This window comes from Hemiscyllium ocellatum, chromosome 3 (genome assembly GCF_020745735.1).
Source record: "Hemiscyllium ocellatum isolate sHemOce1 chromosome 3, sHemOce1.pat.X.cur, whole genome shotgun sequence".
NCBI lineage: Eukaryota > Metazoa > Chordata > Chondrichthyes > Orectolobiformes > Hemiscylliidae > Hemiscyllium > Hemiscyllium ocellatum.
This window is the reverse complement of record NC_083403.1, coordinates 103,660,337-103,681,587: the sequence shown is the minus strand read 5'-3', so window position 1 is coordinate 103,681,587 and position 21,251 is coordinate 103,660,337. Positions and strand designations below refer to the sequence as shown.

The 21,251-nt window shown below is 40.0% G+C and overlaps 1 protein-coding gene across 1 annotated transcript in view; it reads left to right on the top strand.

The window, feature by feature from the left end:
* Window positions 1-10,335, top strand: part of strn (striatin, calmodulin binding protein) — a 146,707-nt gene extending 136,372 nt beyond the window's left edge. The window contains exons 17-18 of the mRNA XM_060852478.1: window positions 3,619-3,705; window positions 7,732-10,335. Of these exons, the coding sequence (XP_060708461.1) occupies window positions 3,619-3,705; window positions 7,732-7,901 (257 nt within the window). The 3' untranslated portion in view covers window positions 7,902-10,335. The remainder of the gene's footprint in view (window positions 1-3,618; window positions 3,706-7,731) is intronic.
* Window positions 10,336-21,251: the final 10,916 nt, after the last annotated feature.

The window sequence follows — 21,251 nt, the reverse complement described above, 5'->3', positions numbered from 1 at the left end:
GCTAGCTAAGAATTACACTCTTGAATTAGGAAAGAGCAAAGAATGCTGACTATTGGAGCTGCCCAAAGCTGAAGGTAACACAAAATGGCTAGCTGTGGTTTTAGCTAACATAAGATGGCTGAAGAGAATTGTGCGTTGAACATAGCAGTTTCCACAGTCTGAACCGTGGCTTTCATGTACATGGCAGCCAGATAAGACAAGGACGTGCCTCAAAGAAAGTGGAAAAGAACAAAGGAATGTAGACATCAGACATTTTTGATAAGGGAATCTCGGATGGAGGCCTTTCAACAAGCTAATTCAAAACTTGTTGTTTAGTAAGGACTAAAAGTTGTGACTTTTTAGGTAGTTTTATGTGCATACACATGTACACGCAAATATTCATACAATAATAGTTTTGACTTTAGTGTGTTAAACATCAGGGAATTTAAATAATTTCCTGTAGGCAATGGCTCCAGGCATAGAGACCGTCTTGATTGGGAGTACCTGTGAAAAAAACCTAGATATGCTCCTAATACCCACAAGTTTGTTACTTAGTAAAGTGTAGAAGGGAAAGTCTGATCCCACCATAGTTGAAGACTTTTTAAGTAATTGCCATAACATATTTTACAAGTAGGTATACTGTGCAACTAACAAACTAATACTAAGGAATTTAGCTGAAGTTCTTTAAACAAATGGGTCTAGGTAATAGAAAAAGCTCTATCCTGCCAGCACAAGGTATTGAAGGGCAAATGGTGTAAACAGGTAACCTCGTGAAAGAATACAAAGCAACAAGCATTGTAAGGGAACAATTGCAAAACATTACTTAGTCATAAATGACCTTGGGAAAATAAATAATTGCAGCTTCACAAGCTAATAAACAGCATCCACAAAGCACAATGAGACTGGCAAATGTCTGGGAAGGGGCATAATAATCAGAAGGTACTTGGCAAGCACTGATATCAATGTTGTATGCAATCATTGTAGTGCAACATGTATAAATATCATGTACTTTATTGGGAGAGTTAGTGTCTTGGATCTGTCTCCAGAGACCTCTCCCATATTGCATCACTAAAGAGCTTCGATCAGCTTGTGTGACTGAACACTGGATTCAAGACTCCTCTTTGAAATCTTTCCCCAAACCTGATCTTGCAAGGGAGATACATATCTGATGAATGAATTAGATGAAACTTTTCAGGCCTTCTCAAAATTTTAAGGCAAATGGCTGAATGGATTGCTTTTGAAATCAGCTCCCTATAAAGTGAATTAAATATAGAAACTATTTTATATTTCTCAATATCCCTGAGACAACAACTACATAGAGTCATAGAGATGTATAGCAAGGAAACAGACCCTCGGGTCCAACCCATCCATGCTGACCAGATATCCTAACCTAATCTAGTCCCATTTGCCAGCACTTGTCCCATATTCTTCTAAACCCTTCCTATTCATATGCCCATCCAGATGCCTTTTAAATGCTGTAGTTGTACCAGCCTCCTCCACTTCCTCTGGCAGCTCATTCCATACACCTACCACCCTCTGTGTGAAAAAGTTGCCTCTTAGGTCCCTTTTAAATATTTCCCCTCTCACCCTAACCTATACCCTCTAGATCTGGACTCCCCTATCCCAGGGAAAAGACTTTGTCTATTTATCCTATCCATGCTCCTCATAGATTTATAAATTTCTGTAAGGTCACCTCTCAGCCTCCAACACTCCAGGGAAAACAGCCCCAGCTTATTCAGCCTCCCCCCTGTAGCTCAAATCCTCCAACCCTGGCAACATCCTTGTAAATCTTTCCTGAACCTTTTCAAGTTTTGCAACATGCTTCCAATAGGAAGGAGAGCAGGATTGCACGCGATATTCCAAAAGTTGCCTAACCAATGTCCTGTACAGCTGCAACATGACCTCCCAATTCCTGTACTCAACGCTCTGACAAATAAAGGAAAGCATACCAAACACCATCTTCATTATCCTATCTACCTGTGACTCCAGTTTCAAGGAACTATGAACCTACACTTCAAGATCTCTTTGTTCAGCAACACTCCCCAGGACCTTATATTAAGTGTATAAATCCTGCTCTGATTTGCTTTTCCAAAATGCAGCACCTCACATTTATTTAAATTAAACTTTATCTGCTACTCCTCAGCCCGTTTGCCAATCTGATTAAAATGTCATTGTACTCTGAGGTAACCTTCTTTGCTGTCGACTTCAGCTCCAAATTTGGAGGTGATCTGCAAACTTACTCACTATATTTTCTATGTTCATGTCCAAATCATTTATATAAATGACGAAAAGCAGTGGACCCAGCACCAATCCTTGTGGCACTCCACTGGTCACAGGTGTCCAGTCTGTAAAGCAACTCTCCACCACCACCCTCTGTCTTCTACCTTTGAGCCAGTCCTGTATCCACATGGCTAGTTCTCCCTGTATTCTGTGAGATTAGATTAGATTACTTATTAGATTAGATTACTTACAGTGCGGAAACAGGCCCTTCGGCCCAACAAGTCCACACCGACCCGCCGAAGCGCAACCCACCCATCCCCTACATATACCCCTTACCTAACACTACGGGCAATTTAGCATGGCCAATTCACCTAACCCGCACATCTTTGGACTGTGGGAGGAAACCGGAGCACCCGGAGGAAACCCACGCAGACACGGGGAGAACATGCAAACTCCACACAGTCAGTCACCTGAGGCGGGAATTGAACCCAGGTCCCTGGTGCTGTGAGGCAGCAGTGCTAACCACTGTGCCACCGTGCCGCCCACGAGATCTAACCTTGCTAACCAGTCTCCCTTGAGGAACTTTGTCGAACGTCTTAATGACGTCCATATAGATCACATCTACCGCTCTGACCTCATCAATCTCTTTGCTACTTCAAAAATCTCAACCAAGTTTGTGAGACATGATTTCCCATGCACAAGGCCATACTGACTATCCCTAATCAGTCCTTGCCTTTCCAAATACACGTGAATCCTATCCCTCAGGATTCCCTCCAACAACTTGCCCACTGATGTTAGGCCTACCGGTCCATAGTTCCCTGGAGTGTCCTTACCATCTTTCTTAAACAGTGCTACTATGTTAGCCAACCTCCAGTCCTCTGGCACCTCACCTGTGACTATCGGGGATACAAATATCTGAGCAAGGGGCCCAGTGATCACTTCCCTAGCTTCCCACAGAGTTCTAGTGTTCACCTGATCAGGTCCTGGGGATTTATCCATGTCTATGTATTTCCAGACATCTAGCACCATCTTCTCTGTACTATGGACATTGTTGCAATAGTTGTGACTGAGGGAGAATTTTTTTTTTCCCCAGCATTCAGGGAGAGTAGCCTGCTCCTCTGAATACTCGCACAGAAATGCTTACACCCATCGAATCAGGAGCTGAAATGTTGCTTTAACATGATGTCCTAAAATTGACACTTATAAAAGTATAGAGTCATTAGTTATTTATTGCAGTGAATTGTTAGCCTAAATTATGTATTCAAATCTTCACTGGACTATTAGAGTTTAAAAAATGTAAGCTTACAATAAACAGCTGCAACTACATAAAAAGGCCTGTGGGTTCAATGGGTTAAATAGTCTCATTTCTTCACTAACTCCTGTCATACCACTCTAATACACCAATTTTTTTATTTCCAGGAAAAATTCTTCATTCAATGGTAGCCCATTTGGATGCTGTCACAAGTTTAGCTGTCGATCCAAACGGCTTGTATCTGATGTCTGGCAGTAAGTATTTATTTAAAATACATTAATTTGGATAATGTCATAGAGTCATCAAGATGTACAGCACAGAAACAGACCCTTTGGTCCAACTCGTCCATGCCAGTTGGATATCCTATTCTAAATTAGTCTAGTCCCATTTGTCAGCACTTGGCCCATATGCCTCTAAACCCCTCTTATTCCTATCCATCCAGATGCCTTTTAAGTTTACCAGCTTCCACCACTTTCTTTGGCAGCTCGTTCCATTCAGACACCACCTTCTATGTGAAAAAGTTGCCGCTTAGGTCCCTTTTAAATCTTTCCCCCTCACCGTAAACCTATGCCCTTTAGTTCTGGACTCACCCATCTCAGGGAAAAGACCTTGTCTCTTTACCCTAAGCATACCCCTCATGATTTTATACACTTCTATCAGGTCACCCTACTAATGCTCCAGGGAAAAAAGGGGAACCTATTCAGCCTCCCCTTATAGCTCATAGGAACATAGCATGGGTAGGCCATTCATCTCCACCATTCAATACAATAATCCACTTGAATCCAATTTCCCATATTATTTCCAAATCTCTTTATGTAATTTGCATTTAGAAATCTGTAAATCCTTTCCTTAAACTTATTGAGTTAATAAGTTTCCATAGTCCACGGGAGTGGCAATTTCCAAACATTCGCAACTCCTCTGGGCAAGAAAACAATCTCATCTTGGTCTGAAGTGGTTTTTCACTTAGTTTGAAATTATGTCCTGGATTCTAGATTCCCCGGTCAAAGGAAACATTTTACTGCATCTAATCTTTCAGTATCCTGTAGATTTCAATAATATTGCCTCTCATTCTTTGAAACTCCAGAGAATACAAGTCCAGTTTGCTTATTCTCTTTCCATGAGACCGTCCTGTCATCCTGAGAACATATCTGGTGACCTTCACTGCACTCGATAATAATAATATCTTCCCTGAGATAATGAGTCCAAAACTGCACAAACTCTAGGTGCTTTCTAACTGAGGCAAGACTTCACTACTTATGCACTTCAGTTGTCTTTCAGTAAAGACAAATATCTGATTCGCCTTTCTAGTAGTTTGCAGTACTAGCATGTTAGCCTTCAATAATTTATGGACAAGGATTCCCAGGCTCCTTTGTGCATCTATAATTCCTAACCTCTTACAATTTACCAAATACTCTACACTTAAGTTCCTGCTACCTGATATGGGTAACCTCGGAATTTTCCATTGTTATACTCTGTCTGCCGTGTTCTTGCCCATTCATTTAAGCCCATCTAAATCCTCGTGAAGCCACTTTCACCATCCTCACAATACACATTCCCACCTAGCTTTGTTGCCACCTACAAACTTGGAAGTAGTGCATTTGGTCTCCATGTCCAAATCATTCATATAGTGAACAGTTGGGGCCCAAGTACTGATCTTTGCCGTATTCCACTAGTCATAGCAACAAATCAAAAATTACCTATTTATTCCTACTGTTTTTAGCCAACCCTAATCCATGTTAGTACATTACCTCCTATCCAATTCATAAGTCAATGCTGACTATGCCCAATCAGATCATTGTTATCTAAGTGTTCATTCATCACATCCTTTATCATAGATTCTAGCATTTTGCATACTATTGATGTAAGCCAAACAGGTCCGTAATTCCCTATTTTCTGTCTTCCTCCAAGCTTAAATAGTGAAGTTATACTTGCTACATCCCAATCTGCAGGAACCATTCCAGCATTGGTAGAATTTTGGATGATCAGTAATCCATTCACTATCGCCACCTCTACTCTTTCAACACTGGATGTTAGAAATCACCTGGCAGGGACTTATCATCCTTTAGTCACAATTTTTCCAACACAATCATCACACTATACTAATTTGCCTCAATTTGTCATTTTCCCTTGTTCTCTTCACAAACACTTAATTATCACCTCCAAACAAATGCGCACAGATAAACAGGCTCCCTTTCACATACTCCTTCCTGCACCCTTGCACAAAATCTCCTTCACTCATTCATACACACACCCTCACTCTCCTACACATCCACACACTACCTGATTCACTCAAACTCTCATAGCCCCTTTACCTCAATATTTTACTTCCTCACTTATTAGTCCATTCTATTTTTATTGTTCTGCCCACTCCTGCCTGTGCTGTGCCGCTTGAAACCTCCTCTGTCTCTACCCCTTGCTCTTGCTCTCTTCCCTCCCCCACCCCCCACCTTGTTTGATCATGCTCTCTGCCCACACCACTTTTGCATGCTCTCTACCCATTTCACTCACACTTCCCCATCCCTGAACATTCTTCTCTCTCTTTCCACCCCGGCTCACACTCTGCTCTCTCTTCGCCATCCCACACCTCACTCGTGTTGTCTTCTCTCCTCTGCACACATTCACACTATCTCTCCCCTCCAACCCACAGTCCCCCCTTTGCCCCCTCTCCTCACTCGCCCCCTTCCCTTCCCTCCCCGCCACCCCCTTGCTTGCTTAGGGGGCACGGTGCTGCTGCTCTTATTAGAGTGAGTTTATCTTCCCCTGATTTGTCCTTCAACTGGAGCCTTTTTCTCTGACTTGATTGGCAAGTCAGTTCCACCCCCAACCTGCCTCCTGATTGGACTGCCAGTTCACTTGCTGAGTTGATGCCAACTCCCACACCCAGCAACTACTGCCATCAGCCCAACAGGTATCATGTCCTTTACAGTTTCCTGTAATCATTCCCTCTGTCTAAGCTTTGGATTAAATGGGAGGAGGGACATTCACACTAATAGTTCCTCAAATTAGGGGGCATTTCTGTTCCTACCAGCAGTAAAGGAGGGAGTGAAATGGTCTCTGATTGGAGGAGTAGTTCCTTGCAGAACTTTCCACTTATATTTGGAACCCTGGTTGTGTACCAGATAGAGTTCCTCATTGGTGCCCTCTTGGACAAACCTGTGAGAGATGATCGCATGCCTGTATCTTCTGGTAAGAAAGTTGTCAGCCTAGCAACAGCTCAGATTTGTTCCTGATCAGACGCTATTCATTAAGTAGTGAGTACTTACTTTGGAAAGAGGTAGAGAGGAATCTTTGGGGTTGTGTTGGCTTGATACCTGAATATTTATTCCTCCCTAGCAAAGTGAATTGGTCATTAAGTAGTCAGTGGACAGATAGGCCCAAGCTTAATTTTCCAGAATGTAATTCAGGCACAGGGATGAAGGTGGCAACATTCTGGGTTTTGAATCCTGTGCCTTTGAAAGACAGGCTGTAGTGTGGCCTGGCTGAGGTAGAGGTTAGATTGCCACCAACGTCTGGAGGACTCTTTAACCCCCCCCTCCCACTCCCCCAAAGCCATGCAGGTCCTGGGCCGTCTCCATTGTCAAACCCTTACCAGCTGACGCTTGGTGGAAGAACCTTGGAACCTTGCAACCATGTGGAACCAATATGAATTTCATCAGTTTCTTCATTTCCCCTCTCCCCACCTTATCCCCAGATCCAACCTTCCAACTTGGCACCTCACTCTTGACCTATTCTACCTGTCCATTTTCCTTCCCAGCTATCTGCTCCACCCTCCTCTCTGACCTATCACCTTCATGTGCCTATCGCATTCCCTGATGAAGAGGTTATGCTCGAAATGTTGATTCTCCTGCTCCTGATGCTGCCTGACCTGCTATGCTTTTCCAGCACTGCACTCTCCAGCAGTCTTCACTTTCTCCCATTCTTACCATTAAAACAATACTTTAAAGAATCAAATTGGATAAATATTGGGATGGTAACCAATGTATTCTGCTGGTTTTAGCCAGCTAAACTTTAGCAGTACTTCTGAACACTGGTATTTGGTCTTGGCTCTGTACCTAGGTTCTTTAAATTGGGAAAATAGGGTGACGGTGGTTCATATTTGATATGTTGAGATTTGCATTTGTTGAATTCCTGCTAGATTGGTTCAGAGACTATAGGCACTGTGGTGAATCTCGCTGTATGGCTGACCAAGTAGAAAATTCTGACTTTTGAAACCTTTCTGATAAATATTAATTATTTTTAAACTCTCTCCATTTTCTTTCTTCTCCCCTCCCCACACCAAGGTCATGACTCTTCCATTCGTTTGTGGAGTCTCGAGACCAAGACATGTATTCAAGAATTCACTGCACATCGTAAAAAGTTCGATGAATCCATCCATGATGTGGCATTTCATCCTTCCAAATGTTACATTGCCAGTGCTGGGGCCGATGCATTGGCTAAAGTATTTGTATGACAGTTTTCTGTATGACTATTTCAGACCCTCTATTATCAATTAGTGTCTATGACACTGCCAGACATAGGGATATCCTTTACTGCCTAGCAATCCTGACACTTGGGTTGCAGAGTCTAGAGTTCTGAAACACTTGTATTTTCTGCAAGTTTTTTTTTCACCTGGTTTGTTCAGGCTGCTCTGAGTCCAACTATGCTAAGGTCTGAGGGATTTGCTGTTCAGTTCTTCTTAAGTTAATTTCTGTAATCTGGGGCTGCCCTGTTTATCCAGGCAGGCCTGGATAAAGTAGGGATGGGGTATATTTCCTGTTTTTAGAGAAATAAAAATACATCTGGCAACATCTGTAAGAAAGGCAAAGTCTGTTCTCTGTGCTGGACAGCTAAATTGTTTGAGGTAACATGGAATGTTAATGAATGTACAGCCAAGCTGCAGCCAGTGCAGCAACTCCAGGTTAAAGGGAGATGTAGAAAGTCCAACATTAGAGTATTTTTGAAGACAAGATGCCAAACATTTGCTAAACAAAAGAAGACCTCTTAAACAATTGTACAATAAAAGCTGAATGTTTACATATGGGATATAATATCTGTAGTCGATTATTGTTCTAGCTGCCTGATTGTATTAGACTTGTGCCAGCAGTGTGATCCGTGAACATGTTTCTTCTTAAAAACAGTTTTAAAAGTTTTTAAGGTAAATTTGGATTGTCAGTAAATTTAATCAACACTTCATTCAGAATTGTGTAGAAATATGCATTCAAAGTATTGTTTAGCACTTATATAAACACTGACATTTTTAAATACAACTATAAACAGGTATGCATTCTTTTAAAACACAATGGTAGATTTTTGCCTTTAAAAAGAAACTTTAATTCTTTAATATTGGGTATTTGAATGTCTAGTGCTCTCACAAATTGCGTTTTAATTTCAGATAGCCTGACGACTACATATTGTAAACATGGCAGTGTTTAATGGTATTATAGTGTTGGGGCATTTTATTTTTGGGTATTTTTGTAATAAACCTCGACATTAACACTTCCTTGGACTGGTAAGTACACAATGGGTGGTGGTATGGTGAATTGAATATAGTGCTGCACTATTTTGTTAAGAGATTTTACTGATCGAATTTTCAAGAGACATGCCATCTGTTTTCAGTGGTGTGTCAGATGCAATTGAACATTGCTGGGCATAAGACCAAGTTAATTTTACAGCAAGATTAATTTGCATGGAGATTAAAACTGGTTTTAATTCAAATAGCCAGTTCCTTACTCTCTCGAGCAAAAAATGAGTTTAATCATTGGACATTGACCAAAATGTGCACCTGTTTGTTTTTCAAATTGGAAATCCTACTTTAAAGTTAGCTTGCTAAAATCTCCCATTTCCTGGTACAATAGCCCACTATTTCAGAGGGGAAATAAGATTTTTTGAAATTAATTCATGTACATATAAAGTATCTCAAAATGGATCATCTTTAATACTGACAGTGGTTTGTATTTGAAAGTAGAGATGCTAATGAAGTGAGTGAGAGAGTTTGGTATGTGTATGGGGCACGTTTTCTATATCTACCTACTTTTTTTTTAAAAAGAGTGATCATGTTTAGGTGGAACTGTATAGAAGAGGTTTCTAAGCATCATGGTTATTTGAGTTTTACTAAAAGCTAATTTTCTTGTAAAAAGCTGATTGTTATTCTATGATGTACCAATCTCTTTTCTGAAATGAAAAGTGTCTGATAGATTTATTGGTAATAAAAAATCCCATCTTTCAGAAATTAATACATTTGCAGTGTGTAAGTTTCGTTGAGGCTTCTGATCTGTCACTGCTAACTGTGAAATTGCAACAAAACAGTAATTGACTTTATAACAATGACCCGACATTTTAAAACAATGGATTTTGAGTATCTAACTTCTGTTATTAAATCCACTGTCTTAAGTAAACTTTATGGTAATGTGTGATATGAGTAGCATCAAGTGTTCACCCAATCAAATTAAAAACTGATGTTTTTAATTGGGAATCCATGGGTTCTTCATTGTAATTGATTCCCTTTGATAACTGTCTCTCCTTCCTTTTATTGGTATTGTGAACATGGTCTGAAAAGTCAAACTGGATTTTGTTTTTAATTTTTGGCTGGTCCTTCAAAGATATTTCTCATTCCTTCCTTATGTAAATACCCATATCCGATTATTAATTAAATTCACTGGCCAGCCTTTTTAATATTGTTCATGTATATGGTGACAGAATTTCACAATCCCCACTCCACCTATAACAAAATGTCCCCACCTGGGTGCACTGCTTACAATTGCAGGAAAAATAATTAAATGATTTTCAGAGAGAAGACTCTACTCAGCTGGATTTCTTATCTACGATAGTGTTTTTTTCATGAGTAAAGTCTGTCAGCCTCTACAAATATATTGTCATCCTGTCCATAATAAAGCTATTTTATCATTTGGGCTTGTTGGCTATGTTTTGTTTTCAATGTCATGGTTGAAACATAATGTTTGTGTTATTCTCCTTGCACCAAGGTAATCGCCCTTCCCATGGTTTAATGATAGAAGTTTATTTACCAATCTTTTCTCTCTGGTTCATCCCAAAGTGATGAGATTGCAAATCTGGCTGAGCAAGTTGACTTCAATCTCCAACATGCCCAAGGTAGAGTTGGGGCTGTTGCTCAGGCATGAGTCTGTAATGGAAAGTTACCTATGATTTTGTACCAATAGTGCAATCAAAATTTCACATCCATATGGTAGCCAAGTATATCACACTTGTGATCCAAATTAAGGACAAGATTGCTTGGAAAACTACGAGGAGAAAGTGAGGTCTGCAGATGCTGGAGATCAGAGCTGAAAATATGTTGCTGGAAAAGCGCAGCAGGTCAGGCAGCATCCAAGGAACAGGAAATTCGATGATTCGGAGGAAGGGCTTATGCCTGAAACGTCGAATTTCCTGTTCCTTGGATGCTGCCTGACCTGCTGCGCTTTTCCAGCAACACATTTTCAGCTGTGCTTGGAAAACTAGTTTGAAACTGATAGAAAAAGTCTGCTTGAGCGAGAGTTATGGTAGGGTCCCAGATTTAGAAATAAAGTGTTAACTGCTTGAGTTTTAATGAATGGGGATTGTTTAAGGAAGAGATTGTAGTTCATGCACTGGCCAATAAGTAGAAAACAGTGAGATCTGCAAATGGATGGAAATTACTGTCACTTCACAGTATATGCAGCGAAGAGCAAATTATGAATAGGGAGGCAAAGTACACAGGCCAGGGGAAGCTTTGAATCAAAAGTTCAAACCAGTTTACATAAAATCTAAACGGTGACAGAAGTCAATATCTGAAAATTTGAAATGCACATCTGCAGCATTTCTCCCCCTGAAAGTTGTCCCTCAACACTCAAAATTTGAGAAGATTGAACGTAATCTGCATGTGTAGTTTCAATATGTTAATATGTTAATTACTTGCAATCTGCATCATATGTGAAACTCTTCAGGCATGAGACATTGAAGTAAAAAGAGTAGATGAAGATTTGTGGGTCTTTGTCAACGTGTTTTAGACAATAAGATTTTTTTTTCAAGGGAAGGACTTGGTGTGCTCTAGTCTCCTTTATGACTGTCCACTTGGTGAAAAATCATCATGTATTGAGAGGGGGGGAATAAATGAAACAAATGGATTTTTATGACAAATTAAAGAGTTACAGGCTAGGTTTTTGTTAATTCCAGATTTAAATTTTACCATCTTCCATGGTGTGATTTGAGTTGATTTCCCCAGAAAATTAGCTTGAGGTTCTGAATTAATCACTAGCCACCACCTCCCTATTGACGTGTATCTCGTGCTGAAGTCCTTTAAGTGGGTCTTGATCCTGCAATCTTCTCACTTATGTAAGAGTACTACCAATTGAGCAGGGTAGGATGAAGAGAATGTGATTCATGGGACTCTGGCACCTGCACAGTGGAAAGAGAAGTATTTCATTGCTCAGTGCCATAGGACCTGCACTTGGCTGAGATCTTCAAGGGATAGAATCACAATGGATGGAGATGAGGAATAACGAAAAGCTCGATAACACACATGATAAAAACTATATCTTTGGATGTAGAAATAATCCAGATATATTACGAATTTATAACCGTATATGCAATCATCGAGGAGAACTTTAATCTATCTTCGAGACTGGAACAGATCTAAATAGCAAAGTTGGACTGGAGGGCAAGTTTGTGGAATGCACCCATGACAGTTTCTCAGAACAATACAGAATGTGAAATACAACGAAGAATTACCAAAACGGTTGAGGGAACAATTAATACAAGAGAAATTTGGCCAAAAATATAAAAGTAGATACGAAGAGTTTCTTTATGTATTTTTTAAAGAGAGTTAACAAAGTAAGCATTGGTCCTAGAAAGTGAGTCTGGAGAATTAATAATGGAAAAGAAAGATGGTAGCTGAATTGCTCAGATGTTTTACAACAGTCTTGTTAGCCCTGCTGCCTCACAGCGCCAGAGACCCAGGTTCAATTCCCGCCTCAGACTGTGTGGAGTTTGCACATTCTCCCCATGTCTGTGTGGGTTTCCTCCCACAGTCCAAAAATGTGCAGGTTAGGTGAATTGGCCATGCTAAATTGCCCATAGTGTTAGTAGAAGGGGTAAATGGAGGGGATTTGGTCTGGATGGGTTGAGCTTCGGTGGGTCGGTGTGGACTTGTTAGGCCAAAGGGCTTGTTTCCACACTGTAAGTAATCTAATCATTATAGAAGAAATAAGTAACATTGCAGCGCAACAATAAATCAGTAGATGGAAGAGAAGGGGAAATCGCAATCACCAGAGAAGTGGTACTGAATCAATTTGTTGGGGCTGTGGGCTAGAATCTGACCATTCTGGAATGGACTTCATCCTAGGGCCTTAAACAAGGTAGCAAGTGATATAGTTGATGAATTGGTTTTATTTTTTCAAAACCCCCTTGATTCCGGGAAGAATCCATTAAATCAGAAGGTACTAATAAATGTAACACCCTCATTCTAAAAGGAAGACAAAGCAGGAAACTATAGCCATTTAGCGTAACATCTATCATGGGCAAACTATTAGAAGCTCTTATTAAATAAGATGTAGCAGGCACTTGGTAAGATAATCAGTCAGAATCAACATTGTTTTGTGAAAAGGAAATTGTCGTTGACCAATCTATTGGATTTCTTTAAGGAGATAATACATACTATGGATAAAAATGAACCAGTGGATGCACTGTACTTACATTTCCAGAACATTTGATAAAGTACCACAACAAACATTATTGCTGAAAGTAAAAGCTCCCGATGTAGTGATAAGTGTATTGGCATGCATTGAAGATTGGCTAACGGGAAACATAGGCATAAATGGGCCTTTTACAGGTTTATATGATATAACAAGTAGTGTGCCATAGATGCCAATCCTGGGACCTCAAGTGTTTAACATTGATATAAATGACAAGCATGAAGGAACAAGACGTATGATTACCAAATTTGCTGAGATTGCAAAGTTAGGTTGGAAAGTAAGTCGTGAAGAGAACATGGAGGTCAAGTTGGTGTTGTCTTTGTGTTCTTATTGCCTGTCACACTTATTCTCTTGCTGTTGATGTGTGCAGATGGTGATGCCAGTATTCTGAATTTTCCACCCCCTGTGCCGGCCTTGCAGACATTGTGGAGCAGTACTGTTGTAGAAAACTTTATCCTGTAGTTTTTATTCTAGACTCTGCCCTTCCTACTGCCCATTTTTGGTGTTGTGTGAAGTCAGCACCATTACCTACAAAATATTGCATGTTTATGGCATTCTTGTCTCTGGAAGAGATGTTGCCAAAGAGAATGCACCAACTCAATGATGACTGCTAGTACACTTGCTGAGCGTTAATTTTACATCAGGCAGGTTAGCCCTAATTAGTTGAGGCATTTCCCTGAGAATTGAACGACAGGATGGCTATCACCAATTTCGTTGAGCTGAAACAGGCATAGTGTATGTACGTGTTACTTACATCTGATACGCGTAGGACCATGTGATTTAATATATGTAATTTCCAGTAATCACAAGTGTACCACAATGTGAGCCTGACTGACTGTCCTAAATTGGTTAGGCAAAAGGTTGGGCGGCACGGTAGCACAGTGGTTAGCACTGCTGCCTCACAGCGCCAGGGACCTGGGTTCAATTCCCGCCTCAGGCGACTGACTGTGTGGAGTTTGCACATTCTCCCCGTGTCTGCGTGGGTTTCCTCCGGGTGCTCCGGTTTCCTCCCACAGTCCAAAGATGTGCCGGTCAGGTGAATTGGCCATGCTAAATTGCCTGTAGTGTTAGGTAAGGGGTATGGGTGGGTTGCGCTTCGGCGGGTCGGTGTGAACTTGTTGGGCCGAAGGGCCTGTTTCCACACTGTAAGTCTAATCTAAAAGTGAGGACTGCAGATGCTGGAGATTAGAGTCGGCAATGTGGAGCTGGAAAAGCACAGTAGGTCAGGCAGCATCCAAGGAGCAGGAGAATCAATGTTTTCGTGTAAAAGCCCTTCATCAGGATTCTTCTGCTGCTCAGATGCTGCCTGACCTGCTGTGCTTTTCCAGTACCATACTCTCAATCCTAAATTGGTTGTCAACATAATTCTTCTCACCCTCCAGGTTACTCTGCAAATGTTATCCAATCATGGAATCACGTGTAATATTGGACACTTTTGAGTTTTGTAAGCACAGTCTTGCTGAACATGGTCAGTACCTTGCTTGTGAACTGCCAAAAGAGTGTATTGTTTTGATACAATCTACTAGTCTTTGGGGTCACAGCCTACAGGACCAGCATTACATTGGCACTGAAATTCCCTACCATGTTATTCATTTGTGTGATAGGCAGAACATCAGTCAGAGCGAACTTCCACCAGTGAGTGCTATTTTATCATAGAGCACAAATATTCTCTTCCTTTACATTGAGCTGCCATCGATCAGCACTATTGTCATCGAGCATAAATCTTCTTTTCCCTTACATTAGTATTTATAGTGAATTGTCCTGATGAGTGCAAGATAGAAAGCTTCAGCAAAATGTTTTTTGGGGGAGGGGGTGAGGGTAGTACTCCAAATTCTGTAGATTGGTTTATTTTTTGGGCAAATACTGGTATATTCTTCAGTTTTGTCAGCCTCCATGGGAATGGGATAATTTGGTTATGAAATCATGATCAGACTTATTGAATTTTGATCAATCACTTAGGATAACCCTTGCATTCTGCATTATGATATCTCAGGAGTTTTATTTAATCTTCAAGGAGAGACTCACTGTAGAAGTGGCATTTGATACAAAATACAAGCTAACAGTTAAGTGAAGCATCACAAAGTAACTCTGATTAATTGACTTGAGTTATTTTAAGACATTGTTGGACCCAAATATGGAAGCATGTTAGTTTAATTGAAACGCCTAGTATATGAAAATCATTCAAGTGGACATAGTATGAACATTTTATAGTTTGGATTTTCTATTTTTCATCCTAGTTGAGTGAATGTGCATCATTTTTCTTTTGATATTTATATTTTCTGCTTGTCTTCATTCCTGTGAGGTTATTGCAGTACCACTTAAAACTAATATTTAGCAACGTTTGATTACTTAATCTCCATGAAGATAATGGATGTGACACAACTTGATAAATCCGAGTCCAAGACTAAAGGGCATAGGTTTAAGGTGAGAGGGGAAAGATTTAAAAAGAACCTGAGGGGTAACTTTTCACGCAGAGGGTGGTGCATGTATGGAACGAGCTGCCTGAGGAAGTGGTGGAGGCTGATACAGTTACCACATTTAAAAGGCATCTGGGTATATGCATTAGAAGGGTTTGGAGGGATATGGGCCAAGTGCTGACAAATGGAACTGTTAGATTGGGATGTCTAGTTGGCACATATGAATTAAACAGAAGGGTCTGTTTCTGTGCTGTACAACTCTATGACAAGAAAATTACTAAAAGATAAAACTAGGTTTAGTGAGGTGGGCAAAGATCTGGCAAATGGAGTATAATATGTGTGAATTTTTTCCCCACTTTGGCATGAAGAAAAAAAAATATGAAAATGATGAGAGATTGTAGAGCTCTGAGAGAGGAATCTGGGTGTTCTAGTGTACTAGTGACTAAATGTATGTGGGTTCAAAAGTAATTAGGAATGCCAATAGAATGTTATCAATTATCATGAGGGAAATTGAATAGAGAAGTAGGAAAACTGCTTCAGTTACACGCAACACTGATGAGACCATATCTGGAATGCTATCTATAATATTAGTCACCTTATTTAAGGAAGCAGTTCAGAGAAGGCTTACTACCAGAACCTGGAATTAGTGTGCTATCTTATGAAGAAAGGTTACATAAGTAGGATAGGTTTATATCTGCAGGATTTTGAAAGAGTTTGTGGGCAACTTGATTGAAACATAAGATCCTAAGGAGAATTGACAAGGTGGAGGTGGAGATGTGCCCTCTTCTGGGAGAATCTATAACTAGGAATGACCTTTAAAAATGAGAGGTCAGCCACTTAAAGCGCAGCTGAAGTAAAATTCTGAGAGTTGAGAGTCTATAAATTTCTGAAAAAGGTGATGGAAGCCATGTCATTGAATATTTTTCAATGTGGATGAAGTAAGTCAGGGGATGAAAGCTTATTGAATGGTGAATCAAGCATGAGCTAAATATCTTACACCATCTTATTTATATCATGGAACCAACCACGATAAATCTAATTTAAGATTTGTTCGTATACTGAGATAGAGTTAGGTTTATGGAGCAGAGCGCAGAAAGGAATTCCATCCTTGGCAGTGATATACCTGGGAATTAAAGTTTTAGATTTAAAGCCAATTACTTCAATATGTGAGAAATTTGACTAAGGTTGATTGGGAAAGGAGATTTAAAGAAATGGAAGTAGCTAAGTCGTAGGCAATATCAAAGAAAAACTCAACAAATATACATTCTGCCATGGTGGTCATCAAACCTGGGTTCTCCCTAGACATTATCTGGGTCTCTGGATTACTAAATCCAGTGACAGTATCGCAGAGACAATATCTAAGGAAAGCTTATTGTAAAGGTAGTAATAGAAAGATTAATTCAATTTTAACCGGTTGTGTTTCCCAGAGACAATTTCTGATCAAACATCAATCTCATATCACAACTATTCTAGGAGACAATGAGTAGGAGAGTATGAGTGGAGCAAATTAAACCATCTCCAGCAGGAAAAAGATGTCATCAAATCTTCAAAACTGTGATTTGAGTTCATTGCATTCCATATCCCAATGAGTACGATAAAAGAATTTGTATTACTTGTCATTGGCAAATCACTTTAAAAGGCTTAAAAGAAATTGACTCATTGAGTTAGTCTATGGACATGAAGTAGGGCCTAGGAAAAGGGGGTCCTCTCAGTGCAAAATATTTTGGGCTACGGGACTGAGCAGCCAGACTTGACCATTTTCCCCTTCTTCCTCAGCTTGCTGCCACTGCAGCAGGGAAGGAGTTTAAGTACCTTTCCAGACTAGCACTGTTTTAACTTCAAGGATGTCCTGGGTCACACAAGAAACAGGAGAACTTAATTCCTGAATTTCCTTTTACTGATGACTGCAGTTTCCTGGCCTACAGTTTGGTAATGTATAACTCCGCATTTTACCGAGGCAGCACAATTCTTCAGGTTTCCTAAAATTGACTTTTAGTCTGAAGTCCTACATCTTAACAAGGATACAGACCACTAAGCAATATCATCAGGGAACCAAGGTGAATGCCATCAATTAAATTAAACTATTAGACCATCATCTTGTTTGATATCATGATGGACAAGGAAGTGGACAATAGACTTTCTGAAGCAGTTATTTGACCAAAGCTACAAACAAATGTGGAGCAATCATAGCTTTACAACAGATTAAACTCAGAAGTATGCAAAGCCCTAGGCCTCATCACCCTCCCTTTTGTGCTGAGTTATGGGCCCTGTATTGCTATTGTGTGCATCTTTTATAGAGTTCCTCTCCCACGGCTGCCTCTGCAGAATCTCCAAGACTCTCTGGTAGGACTGCATCGCAAACATTAAAGTCTTGGAAACAGCCAACATCATGAGCACCAAGTTCATCCAAATTGTGTGGCAGTGAGCAGGGTACATTGCCTGAATGGACAAAGTGATGTAGAGAGACCTGACAACTGGCAAATCTCAGCAGTACCCCTTTGCTTCAACTGAGGAAACTGGAGGGCAGTATTAGACTTAAAAAAAAAAGTTTAATCAAGCAATCAATCACATTTAGCATCTTTTTTTTCCAATCCTTAGGATCTTTGTGAGACCAATGGGTATATCATATCAATGAGAGGTCAGTCAAAGAGTGAACTTACTACAGGTAGTAAAATTTTTTTAAATGACACTTGAGGATTCAAACCATGAGTTAAAGATTAAAAGTTCTTATATTGAACTCCAGTGCTGAAATCTGCAAATAGGGATATGTTTAAAACTTTGGATAGAAGGGTACGTTGCCTTCCAAAAAAAGTCTGAGGCTGCCATAGCCAAATTGCTTAAACATAAAAGTCAGTGTGTCAAGGGAAGCATGTTAAGCTATGCATGACACACTTGCAGAAAATGCTACACCCATTAAACTAAATCCTTACAGACTCAATCCTGGAAAATGAGCTCAATTGGGAGAAGAAATTATAGCCATATTGTATAATGATATCATTGAACTCAGTCAAAGTGGTTGGAATTCTCCATTCTTACTAGTATCAAACCCTGACACATCATGAAGATTCTCCTTTGATTACAGGAAAGTTAACAGTGTAAAAAAAAAACTGATTCTCAACCAAAATGGGTATTGAGTTGGAATGCTTACTTTGTTAACAAGATTAATTTGCCCAAAGGTTTTTTCTTGGTTTGGTTTGTTCGTGGAACTTGTCAAAGAAATCTCTGCTTTTGTAACTATCAACACCTGTACCAAAGTAAGGTGTTACAATCTGGAATGAAGAACACCCCTACAAGATGACAATAATGGAGTAGGGAATGTATTCAGTAATCATCCAAGAGAACATAATACATATCAAAGAAAATACTCCATAATTGAGAAGGAAATGTTAAATCTTGGTAGATAGTTTGAATAAATTTTCAAATAATCAAGGAGAAACATTAATTTAAATTGATCATAATCCACTGGTCTTTTTGAAGAAGTTTTGTACAAAGAGTTCTTCTTTTGTTTTGCTTGAGTTTGATGTTGCGACCCCAATAGAGCTTGTTGCCATGAAAAACAATGCAATTTCTACTGCTTCTTTCAAGAGTTTAAAGAAGGACAATAATAATGAAGGCAGACTTGAGTTATGGTAATTCTATAATGTTAGAATCCTGCTGGTCACAATTTTCAATCACTTATTTTTACTTTAGAATTAATTGATATTCATGCATTGCAAGCATGAAAAAGTGACTGTATAGTAAAGCTGTATTTTGCCCAAGGGGAGACAAGTGTGATGGAATCCACTATTTCAAAACTTGTATTTCTGAGACAGACCCTCATTGAAGAGGGGAATCAAAAATAGAAACGGACCTTTGCAGTTTCTATTCCCACTGCCACTCCCATTCCTATTCCCATTCCCACCCTGTCCCTGTTCCACACCTTGGAAAATGAAGAATTGGATATTTGAATGTTCAAAGAATGTGGGAGTCAAACAGATTGCATCTGTGTATAATTTTAAGGTAATTCCAAAATCTAGTCAGACAAAATTTGACATCGATTCACAAAAATTAAAAATTTACCGAAACAATGCTTTTAAAATGTAGGATAAGTAGAGATTTGAGAAGGGAATTTCAGAGTTTGGGTCTAGGCAGTTTCCAGATATGTTTATAACATCACAAGGTCCATCATGAACAGCAACAGAGCACAGCCCATCATTTTGAATGCCTGTGACTTGTTTATTTGGATATGGAATTAAACATTGTAATTACACTAAAGCCCAGACTCATCAGAAAGCACCTTTTAGAATCCATTCTAAGCACTGGACGTCGTTACTTTTCAGATATTAAATATTTGGTTTTAGTTAATAGACCAGCTGTATACATATCATACACAATTGCTCTTATATTGCAACTTCAAATGAGTATTTAAGCCAGAAGAACTCACTATGTCAATCACTATGCATGGATATGTCTTAAATATTACCCCAATGTAAATAATTCTTATGAAGCAAGATGCAGTGATTTCATGCTTGGGGTGCAGTTGACTTTGGTCAAGCAAGATTTGGAAACCAGACTGAGCGAGACTAACAGGTTCCTTTCCTTCCGCGGTACGTCAGCGGACCAGGGAGCTTTGAACAAAAATGTTGTAGTTTCAGTCATTTCACCACCAAACCCACACCTCAAACCCCACTGCCCCTCCAACTGTTACTCACAACATCCAGATGTTATTCAATTCCATTTTTACTCATGTGTGCTCGCGGGTCCCATGCCTTAGCCACCAAGCAATTGGCTCTACTGGAAATAAGATCCACAAAGGCTGCTCACCTTCCCAAACCACAACAGCCTGTAAAATGTGACTAATTCAGCCACGGTGCCTTGCAGACAAATGCTGCAGGAACCTTTGCCGAGCCTGATCCTGACTCTGTTCCAACAGCCATGTCTGATAAAAGGCTTGCTGAATGGTTTTCGAATTGTGATGGATTTTACCCATGCCTGCTACCAGTGTCAAAACACAGATAAAGCAAGGCTTTTAAAATAAAACCCAGAACTGTGGGATGCTGGAGACCTGAAAACAAAAGCAGGATTTACTGGCAGAACTGCCAGTCCTGAAGTAGTCCCTTGGCTCAAAATATTAACTCTGCTTTCTTCCTGCAGATACTGCCAGAGCTGCTAAATTTCACCAGCAATTTCTGTTTTTGTTTCAAAGAGAAGACTTATTGCATTTGCTGCTCATGAGGTTATACTGTACGTCTCAATAATAGTCATCACAATTCACTTGCAGCACTGAAGAAAGCGATTTGCCCCGTTGTGCCTAAGCTGATATTGGGGAGTTAGGGTGTCCGGGAAGCACATCTGAGATTGTGAACCTGGGATATCTGGCATTTCAATCCTAGTGTCTTTCAAAGCAGAAACCATACATCCGGACTAAGTAAGCTGTTGTTGTAGAGTACTTTGAGACATCTTCAGCAGAAGGTGAGGGTCTATCTGAATTTATGCTCCCTTCCAACCCTGTAAATAAGGCCATTTGCATCTCTTCAGCACAGGCTGAGGACTGAGAGTGGGCACTTGCTGACACGTGGTTCTGAAGTTTAATGGTGGGATTACTAAGCAATCAATTTCTTGATCCTTTTATAAAGTACATGGTAAACAGTGTTTTGCCTAAGAAAATGGAAGACAGACAATGTGTTTGGAATTATCCAAATGAATGTCTAATGGGCAAGAACAGGAAGTTCCAGAATCTCA